The 21627-nt window shown below is 42.9% G+C and overlaps 1 protein-coding gene across 1 annotated transcript; it reads right to left on the reverse strand.

Annotated features, from left to right (window-relative positions):
- Nucleotides 1–7556: 7556 nt before the first annotated feature.
- LOC148527330 (keratin, type II cytoskeletal cochleal-like) lies at nucleotides 7557–14740 on the reverse strand. The gene is made up of 9 exons (XM_088469259.1): nucleotides 14266–14740; nucleotides 13534–13742; nucleotides 12062–12122; nucleotides 11889–11984; nucleotides 11604–11768; nucleotides 11325–11450; nucleotides 10342–10562; nucleotides 8143–8171; nucleotides 7557–7887 (listed from the first exon to the last, which is right to left on the reverse strand). The coding sequence occupies exons 1-9, from the start codon at nucleotides 14686–14688 to the stop codon at nucleotides 7739–7741; spliced, it is 1479 nt and encodes a 492-aa protein (XP_088325385.1). The 5' UTR covers nucleotides 14689–14740; the 3' UTR covers nucleotides 7557–7738.
- Between the last annotated feature and the right edge of the window lie 6887 nt (nucleotides 14741–21627).

Genomic DNA, 21627 nt, shown 5'->3' on the forward strand with positions numbered 1-21627 from the left:
ACAAATAAGCAAACAAGAAAACAGTGACTTGCAGGACAAGGACGTGGTTTATAAACATTGCAGCATTAGCGATCATTACACTCAACAAGCAGCAGGGTGTAAACAACCAAGTGTTAGGTACCCTTGTGGGGAATTAGAAGTAGATGATAGTATAAGTAGGGAAAGGATAAACATTCACACGCACCCAGCGTATGCAAATCCGGCCAATGCACACAACACAGGCGATCGCAAGGCAAGGCATTAGCACGCCCAGGGGCTGGCTGACAACTTTTAGCCTGGGGGGCAAATGCATGCAGGCGGCCCTGGCAGAGGAGTAGCGTGTAGCCAGGGTGCCCGAAGAACGTGCGTGCTACGGCGCCGCCCCCCTTCAAGTGTTTCAGGGAGGAGGCGGGTCCATATGGGATTAATGTAAGGTAAAAATAAAGATTAGGGGCAGCCCCCTGTCGTAGTGCCCATATGCAGTGCCCTCGTGTGCCACAGGAGATAACACCCTTATGCAGGCCTCCAGTAGTGCCCCCAGTAGTGATCCCCCCCTATGCAGTGCCCCCAGTAGTAAGCCCCTTATATAGTGCCCCCAATAGTGGTACCCCTTATGCAGTGCTCCCAGTAGCAGTCCACCCCCCCATGCAGTGCCCCCAATAGTGGTAACCCTTATGCAATGTCCCTTAAATAGTGGCCCAGTTGTAGTCTCCCCCCTATGCAGTACCCCCAGTATTGCCCTTTATATAGAGCCCCCAGCAGTGGTCCCTCGCAGTGCCCCCAGTTGTAGTCCCCTCCCCCTATGTAGTGCCCCTAGTAGTAGTCCCCTACCCCCTATGCAGTGCCCCTAGTAGTAGTCCCCTCCCCTTGAAGTGCCCCCAGTAGTAGCCCCCCCTTGTAGTGCCCCCAGTAGTAGTAGTCCCCCCTTGTAGTTCCCCCAGTAGTAGTAGTCCCCCTCTTGTAGTGCCCCCAGTAGTAGTAGTCCCCCCCCCTTGTAGTGCCCCCAGTAGTAATCCACCCCCCTGGTAGTGCCCCCAGTAGCAATCCCCCCCTGGTAGTGCCCCCAGTAGTCCCCCCCCAGTAGAGAGAGACTTAATAAAAAAAAAAAACACTTACCTGAAACTCCCGCTCCTGGTCCTGACGCTTCCACCGACTCCTCTGACCGCTTTGCATTAGGGGAGAGACGTCGTCATGACGACGGCTCTCCCATTACCCACTGCGGGAGCCGGAAGATGGCTCCCGCAGTGGGAGCAGCGGCAGCCGATGAGAGTCTGACAGACTCCGTCCGGTCAGCGCTACACATGCGGTGCAGTCTGTGTCACAGTGACACAGACTGCCCGCGGCCCGCATGTCGCTGCGGCCCGGGGGGCACATGGCACCATGCCCCCCGGCCCAGCTCGCCACTGAGCACGCCCACTATATTTTGGCGTGCGATCGCTTTGTGTATGCAGACGCCCACCAGCCTGTCTTAAGACACCCACTTGCGCACATCATCTCCAGGAAGTGTATGCCACCATCGGTACATCGGGTACCATTGGATGCGATCGCAGCACTTGAGGCAGACCATACCCTACCGCAAGAACTGCGAGCACTTCAGTGTAAAATCCAGCCAGGTGACGTGTACTATGACGCTGCCTGTTAATTATGCACGCCTCTGAAACAGCGTTGAGATGCTCGGGCATGCCTGCGTTCGCACCTCCACTCCCCCATTTTTATTGGCCAGCCACTCACTCTGCTGGGCTGTCTATGCGCAGCGAGCTAATGCTTCCCGATTTCTCGCACTGGTTCACGCATGCGCACTGTGATGTGTACGCATGCGCACAATGCGAAAATCGGCCAGCTACGAGAGAACGCATCCTAGCGAGCGGGTCTGAATCGAGCCCAATATATTTTGTGAAGACCCTGCAGACTCTGAGGGCCTGATTCAGCAAGGAATGCAACTGCGAATGCAATAGCGATTACGCACGCAGTTCAACTGTGATAGTATGCTAATCCATTGTTATCGCAATGCCGCCGCTGCACTACACAAGGACGCCCATTTTACCTTACACACATCCATAATGTTTAGCAAGACTGCAAAACCATTGGTACAATCGAGAACCATCGCAGCCTCACGCACACTTGCACAAGTCCTGACCTTACCCAGAAATTGCTAACCATCTCACGCTATCAGGCCTCAGGCTGCGCAGTGCATCGCAGTGGATAGTTTATGCATGCCCCTGCAACGCCGTTGAAACGCAATGGCACGCCAGCGTGTCCATTACCCCCAGGATAAAAATTTAATTCCTGGGGGTAATGGACAGACAGCCGGGCATGCATATTAATCATTGCATGCCCGGCTGTCCGTCCACCCCCAGGAATGGAGGTCACTGGCGCCGGGTGCGGCGCCAGTGTCCTCCAGCCCGGCGCCGCAGGGAGGCTCTAAACCGGACGCCCGCTAAGATGTTATTACCAGCGGGTGCCCGGCGTCTTCCATGCAGCGCCGCATTAGCCGGAGGCTGGAGTTCTCCTCTGAACTCCAGCTTCTGGCTCTCCCCATGCGCACTATGGGAGAGACGTCATGACGTTTCTCCCATAGTTCCGAGGCGCTGCTGAGCTGACAGGATGGCGGCGGATGCAGGATGGGATTAAGGTTTTTTTTTTTTTTCTTTGTACAAGCGGCACTACAGGGGCACTATATGGGGCCACTACTAAAGGGGCATTATATGGGGGCACTGCTAAAGGGGCATTATATGGGGGCACTGCTACAGGGGCATTATATGGGAGCACTGCTACATGGGGATTATATTGGGGCACTGCTACAGGGGCATTATATGGGGGCTCTACTACAGGGGCCCTATATGAGGGCACTACATGAGGGAACTACTACAGGGGCCCTATATAGTGGCACTACTTCAGGGGCCCTATATGGGGGCACTACTACAGGGGCCCTATATGGGGGCACTACTGCAGGGACCTTATATGGGGGCACTACTACAGGGGCATAACTATGGGGGCACTACTACAGGGGCATAACTACGGGGGCACTTCTACAGGGGCATTATATGGGGGCATAATTACGGGGGCACTACTACAGGGGCATAACTATGGGGGCACTACTTCAGGGGCATTATATGGGGGCACTACTATATGATTTTCTTCCCTTCAAATCAAGGGGGTAACGTTGGTGTGTCTAAATATATTTTGAGGTAAAAGGTAAAAGAGTTCCCGGACCCCTGCTATAAAGCATATTTGTGGCCAGTTTCACTGAATGTCCATGCCTAGACTACTATTCCACAGTGATCTGAAATATAGTTTTTAATGTTTATTTTGAATAGGCCATAGTATAGTAATAGATTAGCAACATTTGTGTCTTGGACTATTCAACAGCAGTAGACCACTTTCACTACAAGCACCTAGAAATGTGTCCACATACATCATTGCTGTAGTCACGCCAAACAGCTCCTCTCGGTGCGCCAGGTCCCGTGAGACATTTCTAGAGCTGAGTGCCTTTTTTGAGTCTACTTTGCCGAAAATGTGTCTTAAATACTATGCGATGAGACTGCGACACTGGCGTGGCTGTTTTCCATGCCAAGTTCCATTGTGATTCGTATACAGTAGAGATGAGTGGGTTCTGTTTTCTGAAAGCCGAACCCACCTGAATTTTGCATATCCGAGTACTTCAGAGCCGCCAGACTTGGAATCCAAAATGAGGCAAAACGTCTTTTTCCCGGCGTCAAATGTCGCATGTTTTGAGCTTGATTAAAATCCCTCCCATGTGAACGCAGGCACCATTTCACAGGATGCCGGGAGATTAGGGTGGGCTGTGAGTTTCAGTACTAAGTCAGTGCCAGAGAAGGGCTTTGGGGTGCAAATAACCACTGCTGTCTCAGGCTGTGAAGGGCTGTGGGCTGCCTGCAGCACTAAGAAGACTATGTCAGTGAAGTACTATGGGATGCAAGGGATACTATGGGCAGCACAGACGGTGTAATGGTTAGCATTACTGCCTCACAGCACTGAGGTCGTGGGTTCGATACCCACTACGGCCCTAAGTGTGTGGAGTTCGTATATTCTCCCTGTGCTTGCGTGGGTTTCCTCCGGGTACTCTGGTTTTCTCCGACATTCCAAAAATATACTGGTAGGTTAATTGGCTCCCAACAAAAAATAACCCTAGTGTGTATTTGTGTGAGCATGTGGTAGGGAATATAGATTGTAAGCTCCACTGGGGCAGGGACTGATGTGAATGGCCAAATATTCTCTGTAAAGCGCTGCGGAATATGTGTGCGCTATATAAATAACTGGTAATAATAATAAAAAATAAATAAATAATGCAAGCACTGCTGTGGCTGTGTCAGACTGTGAAGGTGCCGGGCCATCATTAATATCAGCTCTGGGAGTCAATATGGAACACAATCAGTCAATAGAAGAGCAGGAGCTGCAACCAAGTTATAACTGCTGGCAGTTATAACTTATGATGATACTAGTACTTCAACATCTACTAAAGCCGGTACTCAAGGGCATAGAGGGTTTCATACAAGACATCAGAAATCATAACAATATTTCACAATGTTAAGAAAAAAATATCACCTCTAATAATAAAGGGAAAGTATATTGCTGAAAAACATAAAATTACCAACATGCCATGCTCTTACTATTGCTGCCGGTCTGATCAACCCGCAGACTCGTCAGCTCTACTGACACGCAAAGAGCTCTCATGTTGCATAGGAGATAGCAATGACTAATTTATGCACTCCCATGTAATGGCGTTTAAACGGTCAGACACGCCTGCATTGTTCTGACCACCCCCCGTTACTACCCCAAATGCTGACAACCTTTCAGTCACTTTGCGATGGAATCCTCTGTGGATCCATAATCTCAATGCGATCACTTATACACATGTGCAATCGCAAACAATCACTCGATCTGCATGAAAATCACATTAGCATCCGTCTCTGACTCAGGCCCTGTGTGTTAAGAAACATCACATATCCCTGTGGAGAGTTTAAGTGTGTCCATGAGTGCTATGTGTGAGTATAAAATTTCTGATACTGTTCTTGTAGAGAAGCCTCCTTCCACCATGTCTGCACTCTCTGCAAATGTGGGAATGAGCAGTACAAGTAAAGATGGTGACATAATAGAAATTGGGGATTCTAGTGTGGAAGTGCAGCAGAAGGATGAGTGGGATATTTGAGTACTATTTGAAGCCAAAGAGGATGTTGATGATAAGGATGTTGTTTGTGTTAGTCAGCCACCAGTGGCATAAGTTCTTGCTCATGATAAAAACTCATTGTCATGCCAGGGCATAAGACCAGTAATGCCACCTCTTGGGTGTGGAATTATTTTAACCTAAATCCTGACAACATTTGTAAAGGCATCTGTGCCATTTTTTGAGGCCAAAGTTAATAGAGGTAGAGGCATTATCCATCCAGGCACCTCCTCCCTGTTTTGGCATTTGCAGCAAGTTCATGCAACTTATTTAACAAAATTATAATAATTTATAAAATAATAATGAGCAGTCCAGTAACAGCTTCCAGCAGTTTGGACCAGCACATGCAATCTCCACCGCCAATACCACCATAATCAACCTCCTCATTAATGATCAGAGGTAGCCATTATAAAAAATTATTTGTGGGGGCCCAAACCAACCAAAGACTTCAGCCACATTCCCTGTTGCTGAAGTGCTTGGCATGTCCTTTTTAATATCCATCATAAGGGTGGGTGGGATTTCCCAAGGGGTGGGTGGGAGTTCCCAAGGACAATTCCATCTTGCACTACTTTTCTTTTCATAATGGGCTGTATTTTAGGGGGCATTGGGGATGGTCTTTTTTGCATAGACAAACATTTCACTACATACTTAGTCAACCTCCATTTCCTTTACTGCCCACGGCCCTCTGCTCTAATTCTTGATTAATGAAAACATTACTGGTTTCTATGGGGTCGTATAGTTTATTAAACTGCCATCCTGTCTGCCACTGCTGTGTGGCAATGGGCCAGATGTACAGTACGAAGCTCTGGGAAGTGATAAAGTGGAGAGTGATAAACGACCAACCAATCATCTCCCAACTGTCATTTTTCAAACACTGCGTGTAACATGACAGGAGCTGAGTGACTGGTCATTTATCACTCTCCACTTTATCACTTTCCAGAGCTTCATACATCTGCCTCAATGTTTCATAGATGTGCTATAGTCTTTTAAAGTGCCGTGTGTTTATGCCGCTGCTCTGTTGCTTAGTTTAGTCAGCCAGCCTTTGGACAATATTAGTGAACAATATTGTGAACTATGAGGTGGTCAAAATTACTGAAAATTAATGTTTCCTATTAATCATCACTTGACAACTTTGCAGACAGTTTTTTGAAAATGTGTTGTCTATGGAATTTTATATTTGAAATATTTTTACCTGAATTTGCACACAATTGATATATGTTTTCTACCTGTTATATTTTTATACTTTCAAAATACTGTAAATTGACTGTGTGTGGAAATGGGACAGCACTAGTTTTCTCTGCTTCATTAACACTGGCACTAGCATTGCTTCTGGGGATGTCTGCCTCCATCAAGAGCTGCAGCATCTTTGCTTGGTGTGTGTGAAATATATACAAGGGTCGATCCAAAAGTCTGTGTCCTGACATAGTAGTCCTGTCACCCCGTATTGATTTTCTGTATGTATGACAGCACAATTCTTCTTTTATGTTAGCAGATATTAAATAATAAATGGAACATTACTAAAAGTTGAAAAATGGAGAATATAGAAAAATGGAGTAAACTGAAATCCGAGTCGTCATTATATATCTGGAAATGAAGAAGATGACGCCTACTGAAATTCACACTCAAGCTCAAGAAACACATTCATGGGAACACTTTTGTGTCGATGTTATGACTGCTGTACAGGACTGGTTTGAGGACCAATCACCAGATTTTTTCCTGAATGGAATCAAGAGGTTGGACCATCGATGGGAGAAGTGTATTGAAACCGATTTTTGGATCCACTCTCATATATTTAGGATTGGTGGGTAGGGTAATGTACAGAATGTCCCGGGGGGTAGGGTGTTAAAGGGGGGGTTACATTGTATGTACACACATATAATGGGGATTCACAGGCTGATTAATAATAAGGAAAAGTGCAGAACAAAGGTTTTTTTTCTCCAATAGCGGTGACTTTAGAATGCCATGAGCAATTATTAGGAGCAAGCACTAAAAACAAACGATTTGAAAACCTGTATGGGTAATGACAAGTACAGCAACAATGGGTTTTGGATATTTACAATACAGAATTGGGAGGTTGTGAAGAAATAGACAATTCAGGCACTCAGGAGAATCTGGAGGCAACTTAATTCTTGTAAATTCAGGTTACATTTAAATAATACAAATAATTATTTCTAATAATTGTTTTTAATAAATTTATAATAATAAAATAGTTCAATATGCTTAAATGTAACCACAATTCATGAGAATGTCACCAATTTATTGGGAAGTAGTTATACTGAGATTTCTTTAGTATTTGGTGTTCTGAGTAAGTGGTGTCAGTAAACAATATTGTAGATTTAGAAATATACACTTTTGAATAATTACTGGAATTCCAAGAAACATCAGTCCTTGCATTGCAGTTTATTAAAGTGGCATATGGTACAGATAGAATATGCTAGATAGGCAAGCTTGTAGTACTAAAGCAAATATAGACTTTACATAGGAATGTAGCTTGTTACATATATATTACAGCTTACTCAGATGGTGGACATATTGTGACTATAGTAGCTCATCATCTCCATATATGCTTCCGCTTTAACAGTGATATCCATGGCTGGAGTGATGCTTGCCTACGGAGATATGGCTGCCGGAGCTGAATCCCCCCGTATGATGATGGTGGCTACCTGTACTCTGGGACATTCCTCCTGAATGGTGTTTTCCCCCAGTGCTGGAGTGCAGGACAGCTGATAAAGATGGTTTGGACAATTTAGTTAAGCAAACTTAATAAAGTCAGTAAAACTGTGTATTTATTTTGGATAAGATAATATTTGTAATCATAATTAACAAGAAAAAACATAACCTGTGCAAATAAATTGAATTCAGAATTACATTTTTACAGTATGAGCAAGGATTAAATCTTTACACCCTCACACTGCTCTACGTATAATGGTTAGAAACAAAATGTGCACAAAAATCAACATCATTGTTAATATACTCACAAATATTAACGGGACCCTCTGCAGCGAGCCTGAAAAAAATACAAAGTCACTATTTGAATTGTTTGTTTGATTTAGCTATAGATTTAACAGTTTATATTGCATTTTGTTATATTTTTTTACTCATTTAAATAGTAAAAAATATGCTGTATATGCGTGCATTATGATCAAGTTGACATTTTAACTATGTCGACATTTCTGAATGTTGACCTAAAGTACACGTCGACATTTGGACTGTCAACATTCAGAACATGTTGACATTCTGCTGTCAACATTCCGACTGTCAACACTCTGACCGGATCCCAGCTTCTCCCTTGTATGTTCCTACAATGTGCCTAATATTAAATATTCATCACTGAGCAAATAATACACTTAATAACTTTCATGGCATAGTTAAAAGTCTGTAAGATAGATCTTATTTATTTAAATGCTTAAATATGTTTATTGTGCAGCTTCCAGCATCCACTCATCTACTTCAGGAGTCCGTGAGGCCCCTAGGAGAAGCTCTTCTTGCAAAACAGGCAACTAGGAAAAACCTGTGTGACCAGACTATGAACTACACCTGACCAACCCCAACTAATCCTGTTTATTAGTGTGCCTGTGGTGTCTCAGGTAGTGTAAAATAAGAAATATGTGGAAAAAGTGGGACTACACTGGAAAGCTGGGACATGTGGGAGTCTCCTATAGGAGACTGTCAGCAGAGCCGTAACTATTCTTTTTGGTGCCCTGGGCTAGATAGAGCCCTGGTGCCCACCATTTTTCAAATAGCGACTTAAGACACGTGTCCGAAAAATGGGTGTGTGGCCTCATGGGGAAGGGACATGACAAATATGATTTGTCCCCTACGATGATTAGGAAGTACCGATCCCTTTGTACCACTGTTATCCAGTTGTCACATCGTACAGTGTGAATCCAATGGCTGCAGTGATGATACATAATAATTATGACAGTATTTTGAAATGTGTGTGTTAAATAAAGGAGGATGTGACTGAAGGTGCTTGGGGAGGTGTCCAGATGAAGGGGGAGTCAGCCATAGAGGATGTAGGGACAACCAGGAGATGCCAGGATAAAGAAGAGGAATCTACAAGTGTGGATGATTATAAACTAAAATTGACAGGTGTCGCTAAACAGTGCCCCCTGCCCTGCGGTGCCCTGTGCCATGGTACATGTCGCACCACCCTAGTTACGGTCCTGACTTTCAGTCATTTCATTATCCTTCCCCAAAGGATAGGTGTATTACTGTAAATCTGTACATTTACTGTATATCACAGTAGAATGACAGTACACATGTTCATATGTCAACTCTTTAAAGCAGCAAGCCATATGTATTATTTACCTATTAATAAGTCTTAAAATTCGGTGTAGCTATTATTAATATTAATTTCTTATATAGTGCCAGAAGGGGTCCACGGCGCCTTACAAAGTATACAAAGAGAAACAGTGCAAACATAACAAGAAGTGAGCGGTAGGTCTGAGTATCATCAGTAAAGAGATGATATTGGAGGCCGGAAGAGCTGATGAGCTCATGTACTGTAATGGTGCATAACTGCATACACACGGTCAGATAAAAAGGACGATATACACAATAACAATATCGTTTATTGTTCGATAGTTTATATCGTCCTTTTTTTTAACCCCCTCTAATGACCAAACGATGGTCGAAAAGCGGGCACGAATGGTCGATATCAATATCGACCATCACCCGTGCATGCAGGCCATCCTGGTTGATATCGACCAGGTTAGCCTGTTTACTATAGGGACCCGCGATCATTGATCGCAGGGCATTACAATGTTTGGGGTTGGTTCATGTTGCTGGATGTTCGATATTGAACATCCAGCACATGCAGGATGATCAGACGATAACTGATCGTTGTCTGATTATCCCTTGTGTACGGGCCATTATGCAAAGGGAGAATAGAAAGAGATGGAAGAGTGGGAGAAGTGATCACGAGAAGAGACAGAGAAAGAACAATCAGAGAGGTAGGAGGGCAGCCTACATATATATTCATATCTACAGTATTATTATTATGTACAGTAGTTATTAATGGTATAAACTAACCTTATGTAAGTACGTTTCTACTACATAAAATTATATTCCTCATACTGTTTCCCACATCTTTGCCATCATGCATTTTGTAGTTATGATTTCTACAACTGAAACAAAGGGTTTGGAGTGTAGATCTAATTTTACAGAACACTCACCTGCACTCTTCTCCCTCCAGCATCTTCTTATATGTAGCGATCTCAATGTCCAGAGCCAGTTTGACGTTCATCAGTTCCTGGTAATCTCGCAGCTGACGAGCCATGTCCTGCTTGGCCTTCTGTAGAGCAGCCTCCAGCTCAGCCAGTTTGTTCTTGGCATCTTGGACAGCCGCTTCTCCACGTTCCTCTGCCTCATTTATAGCCGCTTCCAGTGCAGCCCGCTTTCATTTAAAAAAAAATAAAAATTTATTTTTCTGGTATATACATTTTTGTGTGATTATGGTTTATTTGTGGTTCGTTTTCCTATAGATAATTAACAGACCTTTTTCTAGGTTCTATGTATAAACACTGTGCAATGCCTTATTATAAGCACCAGGAAGCTCTCAGTGTCGACATTTACTTGTAGCAACATAATTGAACCCTGGGCAGAGAGGGGGGGAGGGGTAAATGGTCTCATTTATTGTTAGGTATACAGTATTTAAGTGTTAATAAGTTAATAAGTGTTTAGTGTTTTTTTTATGTATATCTAACATAAAAATAGATCTTACAATTGAGGTGCTGCTGTGACCGTTTTGTTGGTTACACTGACGGTTGCATCCTTACCCCATTAATCCTATTGGATTGTATGTTTTTTGGGACAGGGTCTTCATTCCTAATGTTTTTGCTTTCATTGTACTTACTGTGTTTTTGATAATATTGTTAGATGCTGTATACACATGGTGGTGCCATAGAAAGAGGCGTATGCATACAAACTATCATCAATTACCACTTATTATTATTAATATTATATTCCTGTTGTTTAACTTCTTAAATCACTGTAATTGAACAATATTTTCAAACACTGTATATGTTAAAGCTCTATAGATACAAGATGAATACTATACCCGGGGCACAAACCCATTCATCAGCAATGTATCATGGCCTGTCTAGTTCATCCACATAAAGCTAAGTATACAAAGGATCAATGACTGCTAGTTATATACCTGGGATTTGGCACACTCAACCTCTCCTTTAAGTTTTTGTATTTTCCGATTGAGTTCTGCAATTTCATTTTTGCTGCTCTGCAGATTGTTCCCGTTTCTTCCGGCTTCCATGCGTAGGTCCTCAAACTGCAGGTGGCAACAAAATATATTTTAAAACTATGAAATACTGAGTTTGCCGGTGTAGCCAGCAGAGTCTTGAGCTACACACCCTTCTTCCAACACTCCAATTGTGGAGCAGGGTTACTAGTTTTCTCAATACTCCATGTGTGTCTGCCTCACCCTTGACTGGTACATGGCCTCAGCCTCAGCTCTGCTCCTGTTAGCGATGTCCTCATACTGAGCTCTGACCTCAGAGATGATGCTGTCCATGTCTAGGTCTCTGCTGTTATCCATGGACACAACCACCGAGGTGTCTGAGATCTGGGCCTGGAGCTGACTGATCTCCTGCGCAGTAACAAAAAGTAACATAATAACTAAGTACAGTCTAATGTATTAAAAATTAAATTAGTAAAGTGAAAGTTTTGTGGATATGTTTATTTTTCATGTAAATCATCATATATTTACCGCATCATACAGAGCCCTTAAGAAGTTGATCTCATCAGCCAGGGAGTCGGCCTTTGCCTGAAGTTCAGCTTTGTTCAAGAAAGCTGCATCAACGTCCTATAGAAAAATATGTTTAATGTGCCGTCACACTTTAACGTGGCATAAACACCTTTCTTGGGCTTTTAATCACTTACCCTCTTCAGAGTAACAAATTCATTTTCTGCAGCTGTACGTCTGTTGACTTCATCTTCATACCTTTGGAGCAACACATGTTCAGGTTTATTGGACAAATATATGGAAAGAATATGCATTATATAAATATATATATATATATATATATATATATATACTTCTTTTACGTCACAGGACGGAGTTGGTTGTTTTTTATTTCATAATAATAGTGGGTTTTATACCTTTTGTCACAATACAATATCACAAAAGTAATATTAATCTCAATTTTTAGCTTCTTATAAAATAGTCGATAGCAGTGAACAATAGCTTGCTACGATGTAGATACAGGTTTACATTACATTTAATGTTAAAGATCTTATGAGGACTCTTAGCGATTGCACTAACCAATGAGTGCAGTGCAGCCACTACAGGTTGCCTTGTTGCAATCACTGACAGGTGATCTTAGTGGGTCCTCGATTTAGAGAACTATAGATCACTGAGGACTGCACTCTCAGTACTCAAGGCAACATTTGGTTGGAATGACTTTTGATGGAGCAGGCTGCATTATTTGGTCTATCCAGTGTTTGCAGATAATCCTTTCAGTACTGAAAGTGAACATCACCATTTAGAGTACTATCTATGCTATGCTAACACACCATTGATGGATCTACAATTGTTGATGTATATAGATAGGTCCACATACACCTATCCTTAAATCGCGCCAAATAGCCCCATTTATCATATCACAGACTTAGTGACTAAACCACACCATGTTTCCCGTCACTGTCTTTTTCACAAAGTATGTGTCTTAGTCGTATCGCTAATGTGACAAAATGACATTGCACAGGTACCCTGGATATAGTCACTGGCAGTACATGCAGCTGATGTGTATGACTCAGACGCTCACCTGGGTAAAAAGACAAAAGACAGAGGTACGATATGTGAGCTGCGCCATGTGTCACACTAGGAATCATTGTGCTTAATCTACCACTTTATATTTTTGTCCTTTGCAACAAAAAATACTAATCACAACTGCCTAGTACACAATATTCCACTTTGTACTCGGACACGATGCAAACAAGATGCTTAATTTAGGAAATCGCAACCCATGGCGGAACATCTAAGTTACGCCAGGAGGCTTGCACTATAACTGCGCAAAAAGGATTTAAGGACCAGAAGCTGTGTTAAATAAGCTTAAATAATTGATACAAATTCGTGGTGCAACCAATTAACTATTTTCTGGCAACACTAAAATGTGAAATAAAAGTGATATTTATGTTTGGTTATGTCATCAGAGCTAAGAAAAAAAAGTGTGTGTAGAGTAATCTGCTATAATCTTGTAACAGATGCTAGAAAATATATACAGTAGTAGGACAAGATTACAGCTGAGGTTGGACATATCACCGATAAAACAGTACTGCGACTCTGAAGTCAATCTTTGGCTAGAAACACAAAAGGGAATATATATAAATGCACACAGGAAATATAACAGTACCTTCTTCTTAGCTCTTCTACAGTTCCCTCCATGCTGTTCCGTTCTGCATCCAGATGAGCCCTCTCACTCTCCAGATTCTCCAGCTGTCTCCTGAGGTTGCTGATAAAAGCCTCAAACAGAGGTTCTATCTGACACCTGGCTGTTTTCTGGTCCTGTAGAAGAGACCACTTGGTCTCCAGCATTTTATTTTGTTGTTCCAGATACCTCACCTGTTCAAAGTTAAAAAGTTAGAAGAGCAGGAGTAATAATATGATGTTGGCGGTATGTGTTTATTCTGTTCCAATAACCTAAGTTTATAAATACATATCATGTTTCATGCACTAGGTTTAAGTGGCAATTTATTAATATGTGTGTTTGGCTTTGACTCTTCGGACTGTAGAAATTGCAATACGGCAACTAAAAGCTTCACATTTTTGACCTGTAATCGTTTTGCAAACTTTATCAGTCTTTACCCCATATTGTTTTTGTCAAACCAAAGATCGTCGTTACTCTGATTTATTAAAAAAATTTCTATTTGCTAGAATGACAAGTGTAGAATTCAAAATGGCTGCATTATGGCCTTTTAAAACTGTGATCTCAAAAAAGTAATGCCTGCCATTTTGTTAGCTCTATATATACCATACTATTGGCCATATTCAGTTTGTTTATCAAAATAAGATAGTATAGTTATTCTGGGATGTATACTTTTTTTTTATCAACATAATGGGCAAGTTTTCCTGGAATCTTTCTTACCTTGTCGATAAAAGAGGCAAACTTGTTGTTGAGACCTTTGATCTGATTCTTCTCCTCAGTCCTCACTCTCTGAATGTTTGGGTCTACCTCCAAATTGAGAGGAGCCAGGAGACCCTGGTTGACAGTAACAGAGGTGATTCCTCCACAACCAGATAGTCCAAAACCATGACTGGTGCCACCAATACCAAATCCAGACCCGTGTCCGCTTTTTCCATGAAAACTTCCCGATGATATCTTATGTCCCTTTGTTCCCATATTGTGGGCACTCTTACTGCTAAAGCAATGCTGGGCCTTGTGACCATGTCCTCCATGATTTGTAGAGTGTGAGAAGATGCCGTGTGAAGCAAAATGTTTAGGTAAAGCCACAGAACAGGAGCTGAAGTGCTTGTGCCCAGTAGATGCGTGGATGGAGTGATGAGACATGATGGATCTTCTCACAAAAGGTGTACAGTGGAGTCTTCTTTCTAATTTTCAAGAAGCTTTTCCTGTAGCTCTGAAAATGGTTTGGACCTTTTTATACTTGTAATGGGTGTAGTCACTAATATAGACGCTGTCATTACTGCCTATGATGCTAGCTTGGTGACATTGTTTCTCCCTCTTTGATTGAAAATAAAACAATCACCCACCTATATTTTCAAAGCTGCGACACTTTTATTAGTAGCTGACATTTTGTAATAAAACAATGATGATGTCTTCTATAATTATTAGAAGCAAAATGAGTGGATGTATTATGTATTGTACGAAAATAAACTGCATCCCTGATTTGCACCGAATGATTCTACAGTACTCGTATATATGTGTCTAAGTAAAGACAGAAATTAGTTGAATTATTTTTCTATTCGTAATGTAACTGCATTAAGAATTGTTGCATGGTGTCAGGCATTTGGGTTTACAGACGTGACACATCTACAAAAATAAAATGTTTATCTGCTTATAAAACCTTAACATTAGAAAAGGACGAATGTCTCAAGTTTCATATCTCAGTAAGCATTGCAAAAGGTGCATCTGGAAAATTTACATATAACAGAAAAATTTTGATCAATGATGAAAACATCCTACAGTTCTGCAGTTTAGAGTATCAAAGTCAAATCACAGGTAATGTGTGGCAGTTTAAAAGCCCCTGAATCACAAACAGTTTAAGCCAAATGTCATGCGGTTTAAGGAAAAATGTCACCATTCTAGGGAGATGGACATTCCCAGCCCAATGCTTAATAGCATTTCCCTCTACCAGGTGTCCTGCAGTCTACTGGACAGGATAAGCTGCATGCTGCTGATTGCCCTCACTGCCCAATCGCAAGTTATACAGTAAAATAAAGTACTGAATACCACCCAAGATAACGGCTCTCCTGTCAGTGCCCTCCTCTCCATCTCCCGGTACATGTACTAAGCTCGTACCCCTAGCTGTGCCCCTGAGTAGAGGTATTCACCTAAACTCACCTCTGGCTTGCTGAAGGTACTATGAGCAGGTGAGTGTCTCCCCGGTCTATAATAGCTGAAATAGAGTCTGGTGATGCAGATTCCAGACAGCAGTGTTGAATATGCCAGCAATGATGGTAAAACTCCTTGTTTCCAGGAACAACATGGCGGTACTGGTTACCATTGAGTATTGGCAGCACAGACGGTGTAATGGTTAGCGTTACTGCCTCACAGCACCGAAGTCATTGGTTCGATAAACACTACGGCCCTAACTGTGTGGAGTTTGTATATTCTCCCTGTGCTTGCGTGGGTTTCCTCCAGGTACTCCGGTTTCCTCCCACACTCCAAAAATATACTGGTAGGTTAATTGGCTCCTAACAAAAATTACCCCTAGTGTGTATGTGTGTGTGTGTGATAGGGAATATAGGGCCTGATTCAGAGCTGAATCATGAATCAGGGCCCTCCTACCTGTTTTTGGAGAGGCCTCATGGACGCTCGTATAGCTGTGGGTTACCACCCACAGCTATAGCGAGCGTCCATGGTGATGGTCGTGATGGTCAAAGACCATCGCGACCATCGGGCTTGCGATGAGACCCTGCAGTAGGGTCTCGCTTCCGCAAGCCCAGGAGTGATTTTGGCTCTATCAGAGCCAAAATCACTCCCACTGACATCATTACTGATGTCAGTGGGGCCGGACTCAGACGGTAGGCGTTTCCATGGGAACGCCTCCGTCTGGCAGCCACGCCGTCTGGCAGCCACTCACCATCGACAGCACGCCCCCTTTGGTGCAAGACCCCGAGCGACGTATTTCTCATCGCTCATCGGGTCTCGCGCATGCGCACGACGGAGCTCCCTCTGTCGTGTGCATGCGCATTCGCCAAACATCGACCCGCTTGCGAGCGAACTTCCCTTGCGAGCGGGTCTGAATGACCCCCATAGAGTGTAAGCTCTACTGGGGCAGGGACTGATGTGAATGGCCAAATATTCTCTGTAAAGCGTTGTGGAAAATGTGTGCGCTATATAAATAACTGGAAATAAATAAATAAATAAAATATTGTCAGAAAAAAAAACACTGTGGGTCTTACTCTTGGAAGCAAAGCAAAAAAAAATAAAAATAAATTGTACCTTCACAAATTCATGTCGCACTGCAGGTTGGGTATATTTAAAATGTCCCGAGAGATTAGGAGGTATATTTACTAAATGTCGATTTTAATTGATTTAAAATCAATGAAAATGGATCAACATCTTTGTGTCCTGGGGCAAATGCGTCCCTCCACGCGGTGTTACCCGCTGCGGGGAGGGACACTGTGTGCGCGGCAAAGCTGCGTGCAGCTGAAATAAGGGTGTGGTATCACGTACAGGGGGCGTGCCCATGCAGGTTGGCGGCATGGCTTCACGGGTCCTGTGTTTCTTAACAGGGGGGGGGGATGCAGCAGGTGCGGACTGCCTTGCATGCAGTTTGCCGGCTCCCCCACATTTCAACAGGCCTACATTTTACCACTAATATCTATCTATCTATCTATCTATCTATCTATCTATCTATCTATCTATCTATCTATCTATCTATCTGTCTGTCTGTCTGTCTGTCTGTCTGTCTGTCTGTCTGTCTGTCTGTCTGTCTATCTATCCATGTACCATGCTTGCCTATACTCCCAGAAGTGGCGCCAATTTTTCGGGTAGCCCTCGCACACCCGGAAGAGTAGACAGATCTCCCGCATTATGCCCACTTCCTAGTGAAGTGGGCATGATGGGGAGATTTTATGGAGAATTTGTTGTGGGTCGGTAGGGTGGAGGCGGAGCAAAAATGACGCTCCCGGAGAGGAGTTTTCATAAGTCGGTTAGTATGGTATGCACTGTATGTATGTATATATGTATGTATGTATGTATGTATGTATGTGCATATATGTATGTGTGTATATATATATATATATATATATATATGTATGTGTGTGCATGTATGTATGTGTGTATATGTATGTATGTATGTATGTATGTATGTATGTATGTATGTATGTGTGAATTTACAGTTAGTAATATTTGCCTTGGTTTTAAAGTAAAATTTGTCTAGTTTCAGTACTTGTTAAATGTGTCAAAAATATATAGTATAAATCTTATTTATTAACATTTGTCTTTGGTGAACTGTGAATGGGCCCTGTAGCAATGTTAAATAAGTACTTTAAAAACTGAAATCAGTTCCTGATCTGATCTTGGAGCCACAAAAGAGCCAGATTGGGGTGGGATTTCGACAGATCGAGCCAGACTGGGGGTGCTTTTGATGGATTGGGGATGTAGACTATTTTGTCCTGATATAACATGTGTAAATGTTGGGCGTTATGGCAAATGAAGATCCTAAAAAAATAATGACCCAGAATTATTCTACTAATATAGCTGCCAATATATCCATGGTAAGCAACCTACAATTTGTTGTGACTATTACAACGTGAATGAGATTAACAAAAGCAAATATCTGATTGATTGCTGATTGTTACTGGACATTTTGGCAAATATTCTGAGTTACCCAGGGAACATGGCAAGCTTTAAATAAGTGTTTGGGCTTTCTGAAAAAAGAAAGCCAACAATTTAAAAAATGAAAAATCTATTATTATTAGTGATATAAACAACTAGCTGAAGTATCCGGCATTGCCTGGATTTAAGTCTTCAAGTTATTACGTTTTATTATGTGAGGTCGTCCAAATCCATCCAGTGGAAGGCCCAGAACAGGCTGACTGAGTCAAAGTTCTGAATGGCGCACTCCACCATGAAGTCTGACCAGGACCCCAACCACTCCATTAGGTATCTGAGACCAATTGCCACCCCTCTGTGAAGTTTTCATCCAAATCCATCTAGTGGAAGGCCCAGAACAGGCTCCCTGGGTCAAAGTTTTGCCCAACAAACACCAACGGTCGGTCCAACCGGGACCTCTAACCCCTTATGTCATATCGGGTCCAATATTACCACTCTGTGAAGTTTTGTCCAAATTATGTAAAGTTATTCAAATCCATCTAGTTCTGTCTGGCTCAATCCGCCATGAGGTCCGAATGGGACCCCAACCACTTCATTAGGCATCCCAGACCAATTGCCACCCCTCTGTGAAGTTTTCATCCAAATCCATCCAGTGGAAGGCACAGAACAGGTTCCCCATATCAAACTTCTGCCCAGGGTGTCCCCCCTAGTATGTCTTCTGGGATACAATATTACCACTCTGTGAAGTTTTCTTACAAATCTATCAAGTGCCAGGCTTAGAACAGGCACCCTGGATTAAAGTTCTGCCGGGACCCTAACCCTCCTGAAACCTGGCCACGATCCAACTGAACCACCTTGCTTTAACCGGACAGACAGACAGACAAACAAACAAACAGACTAATGAATTCTATATACCGTATAAGATTTTAGAGGGTAATTTCTCAGACAGTCAATAATATTTTCTTTATCTAGGTTCCCTCCACTCTCTCCTTTCCTTCACTGACCAAAGCCTCTCCTTCACCTTGGTCACTATCTCTCATGCTTGCCTCAAGAATTTACTGAAGGCATCCCATGCTACAAAACTGACTTTGCCACCCAGTCAGACTCTCAACCAGTCTCCCTAACTTATAAACAAGCACGTAAAATGTAATTTTTATTAAAGAGTACGAGCCCTAATTACAAATCAATACTGCTCTCCTCCACCCCTTCACAGTGTATGTTTCCCAGTTCACACTCCATCTGTTCAACCCTTCTTTATAGCATGTACCGTAAGTTCTTAAGGATGGGCCCACTTCAGTTTTGTTCTGCCCTATCTCATTCCATGTCACCAGCGATTCACTCTCTGGTCTCCTACTTCCTTTCAATTAGTTTTTTTACCCACCTAAATGTTGGGTAAAGGATCACTGAACATTGGGGACATTTTCATCCATGTCTCACCACTCTATGCTCCTGCTAGCTTCATTGCATTGCCCTGTCCTACTCAGTACATTAATACTGGTATTGGTATTTATGCTACAGTATGTTCTCATGCTATGGTACTGTATGCCATTGTGTACTGTATTTATGCACTAATACCCTGTTACTGTATTCTATGTCTACCTTGTATTAAGCTGCATACATTTTGTGGCCTCTTAAATTAAAAATAAAATAATAAATACAAATAAATAATAATAACATTGGATAAAGTGAACAATATTTATCTGACTTCTGATGAAAGCAGCTTTCTGACGGCTGAAGTGTTTCAAGACCTCCTCAATTAGGTACAAAGAAGTCCCAATTTGTGAAAGACACATGTTCCTTTATTCCAACATTTCAATAGCTACATTAGGGATCGGTATACATATACACAATTCACAAGACATGCAATAAGTAAAAGCCATAATTATGCCCAAATTTCCCACACCTAAGAATATAGTGCGCTCATCTGCTCTGGAGCACCCAGTCCTGCTTTTGTATATATGCAAAATAGCTCATAGTGGCACATTTGCTGATCAGGTGAAGATTGACAAGAGTCAAATAGCTGGTGGAGTCAAGCCAGATAAGACAGGCAAGAGAGGATCCAGCACTTGGCAAGCTGAGGAACGGAGCTGACCCCTGCAAGGATGGGTCATAACAGAGAGTACTACTCTGTCCCCACATAGGTTGACAGAGTGGATAAGGTCCCAGTTGGACACCTATTCATCATTACCATTCTAGACCACAAGATTGTTGGGCATTAGGCCTGTGGAACACAGTTGAGTGTCATACATGGTAGTAAGATGTCAGACCTGTGGGTGAATAGATTGGTCACTAGGCCTAAGAGCATAATTAGCATACCCCCCAACAGGACTGTTGGAAGGAGCGCTGTGACTCCAGAGTGATGGGAAAGAGGGGTGTGCCATTAGGCCATCCTCTTTGAATGAGGACATGTCCCGTATTAAGGGTTAACATCAAAGGCACACACAATGGGTCCCGTATGGGGAGGTCACCAACTAAAATCTTACCTAGGAAACCAAATTGATCAGGATCAGCCCTGACCTGAGCAGGAAGGGTGCCAATTTGCATGCAGGTAGTGTAGGAGAGGTTGGAGCTTCCTGCCTAATTGCTGTGTGCTGGGAGACTTTAGCTTGAGGACCAGCCAGCCCGTCTGTCATTAAGGGAACAAAGCCTCAGTCAGCACTATCATAACTGATCACTCAGTTAGTGGAGTCTTTACAGTAGGTCTTCTAAATGCATCCTCATTTTTCACTAGACGACTGTCAGAATAATGCAGTATTAAAGTATATCAAGCCTTTCCTCATCTTATCTGACCTAATATGAAAATAATATTTGAATACATGTAAAATTATACAGATTTTGTATAAAAATAAAACTGATATAGTTGTTATAAACAAATAAAAACATTAAAATGAACAATAGTAACCACCGGGATGTGGCCATAATACAGACCGGGTGGATTCCAGCGCTCGGATTCCGGCGCTCAGATTGCCGGTGCCGGAATTTCGATACCTGTCAGTGTCCCGGCACCGGCATCCCGAAGGTAAGTAGCGGGGGTTAGGGGAAAGGTGAGCATTAGGGTTAGGGGTTAGACACTAAGGGGTGGAGATTAGGATTAGGGTGCAGGGAGGGGGAGGTTAGGTTTAGGCACCAGGAAGAGAGGGTTAGGGGTAGGGAGAGGAGGAGGGTTAGGATACCGACTGACAGGTGTCGGTATCCTAACCCTGTCGGGATGCCGGCATCGGGATTCTGACCACCAGGTTCCCGAGCGACGGCATCCCGTACCCAACCATAACCCAGCTTATTTTCCACATGAACAGTTTTACAGTAGCACAGTGGTTAGCATTGCTGCCTCACAGTGGTTTGGCAGTGGATTAGAATCCAACCAGAGCTCTAACTGTAGGTTTCCGCTGGATTCACTGGGTTCCTCCAACAGTCCAAAACCATATTGGTTGATTATTTGCTTGCTGTCATAGTGGGTGTGTTTGTGTAGTAGATAAATTCAGC

This window comes from Taudactylus pleione, unplaced genomic scaffold (genome assembly GCF_031769625.1).
Source record: "Taudactylus pleione unplaced genomic scaffold, aTauple2 ptg000089l, whole genome shotgun sequence".
NCBI classification, from domain to species: domain Eukaryota; kingdom Metazoa; phylum Chordata; class Amphibia; order Anura; family Myobatrachidae; genus Taudactylus; species Taudactylus pleione.

Excerpts from the sequence above, each read along its gene's own strand:
- LOC148527330 (XM_088469259.1), bottom strand. The coding sequence starts at position 14,688 with ATGTCTCATCACTCCATCCACGCATCTACTGGGCACAAGCACTTCAGC. Across the intron at positions 8,172-10,341 it reads CTGGAGGGAGAAGAGTGCAG|GCTCGCTGCAGAGGGTCCCG; the intron begins GTGAGTGTTCTG and ends TATTTTTTTCAG. Across the intron at positions 7,888-8,142 it reads AGAGGGTCCCGTTAATATTT|CTGTCCTGCACTCCAGCACT; the intron begins GTGAGTATATTA and ends CATCTTTATCAG.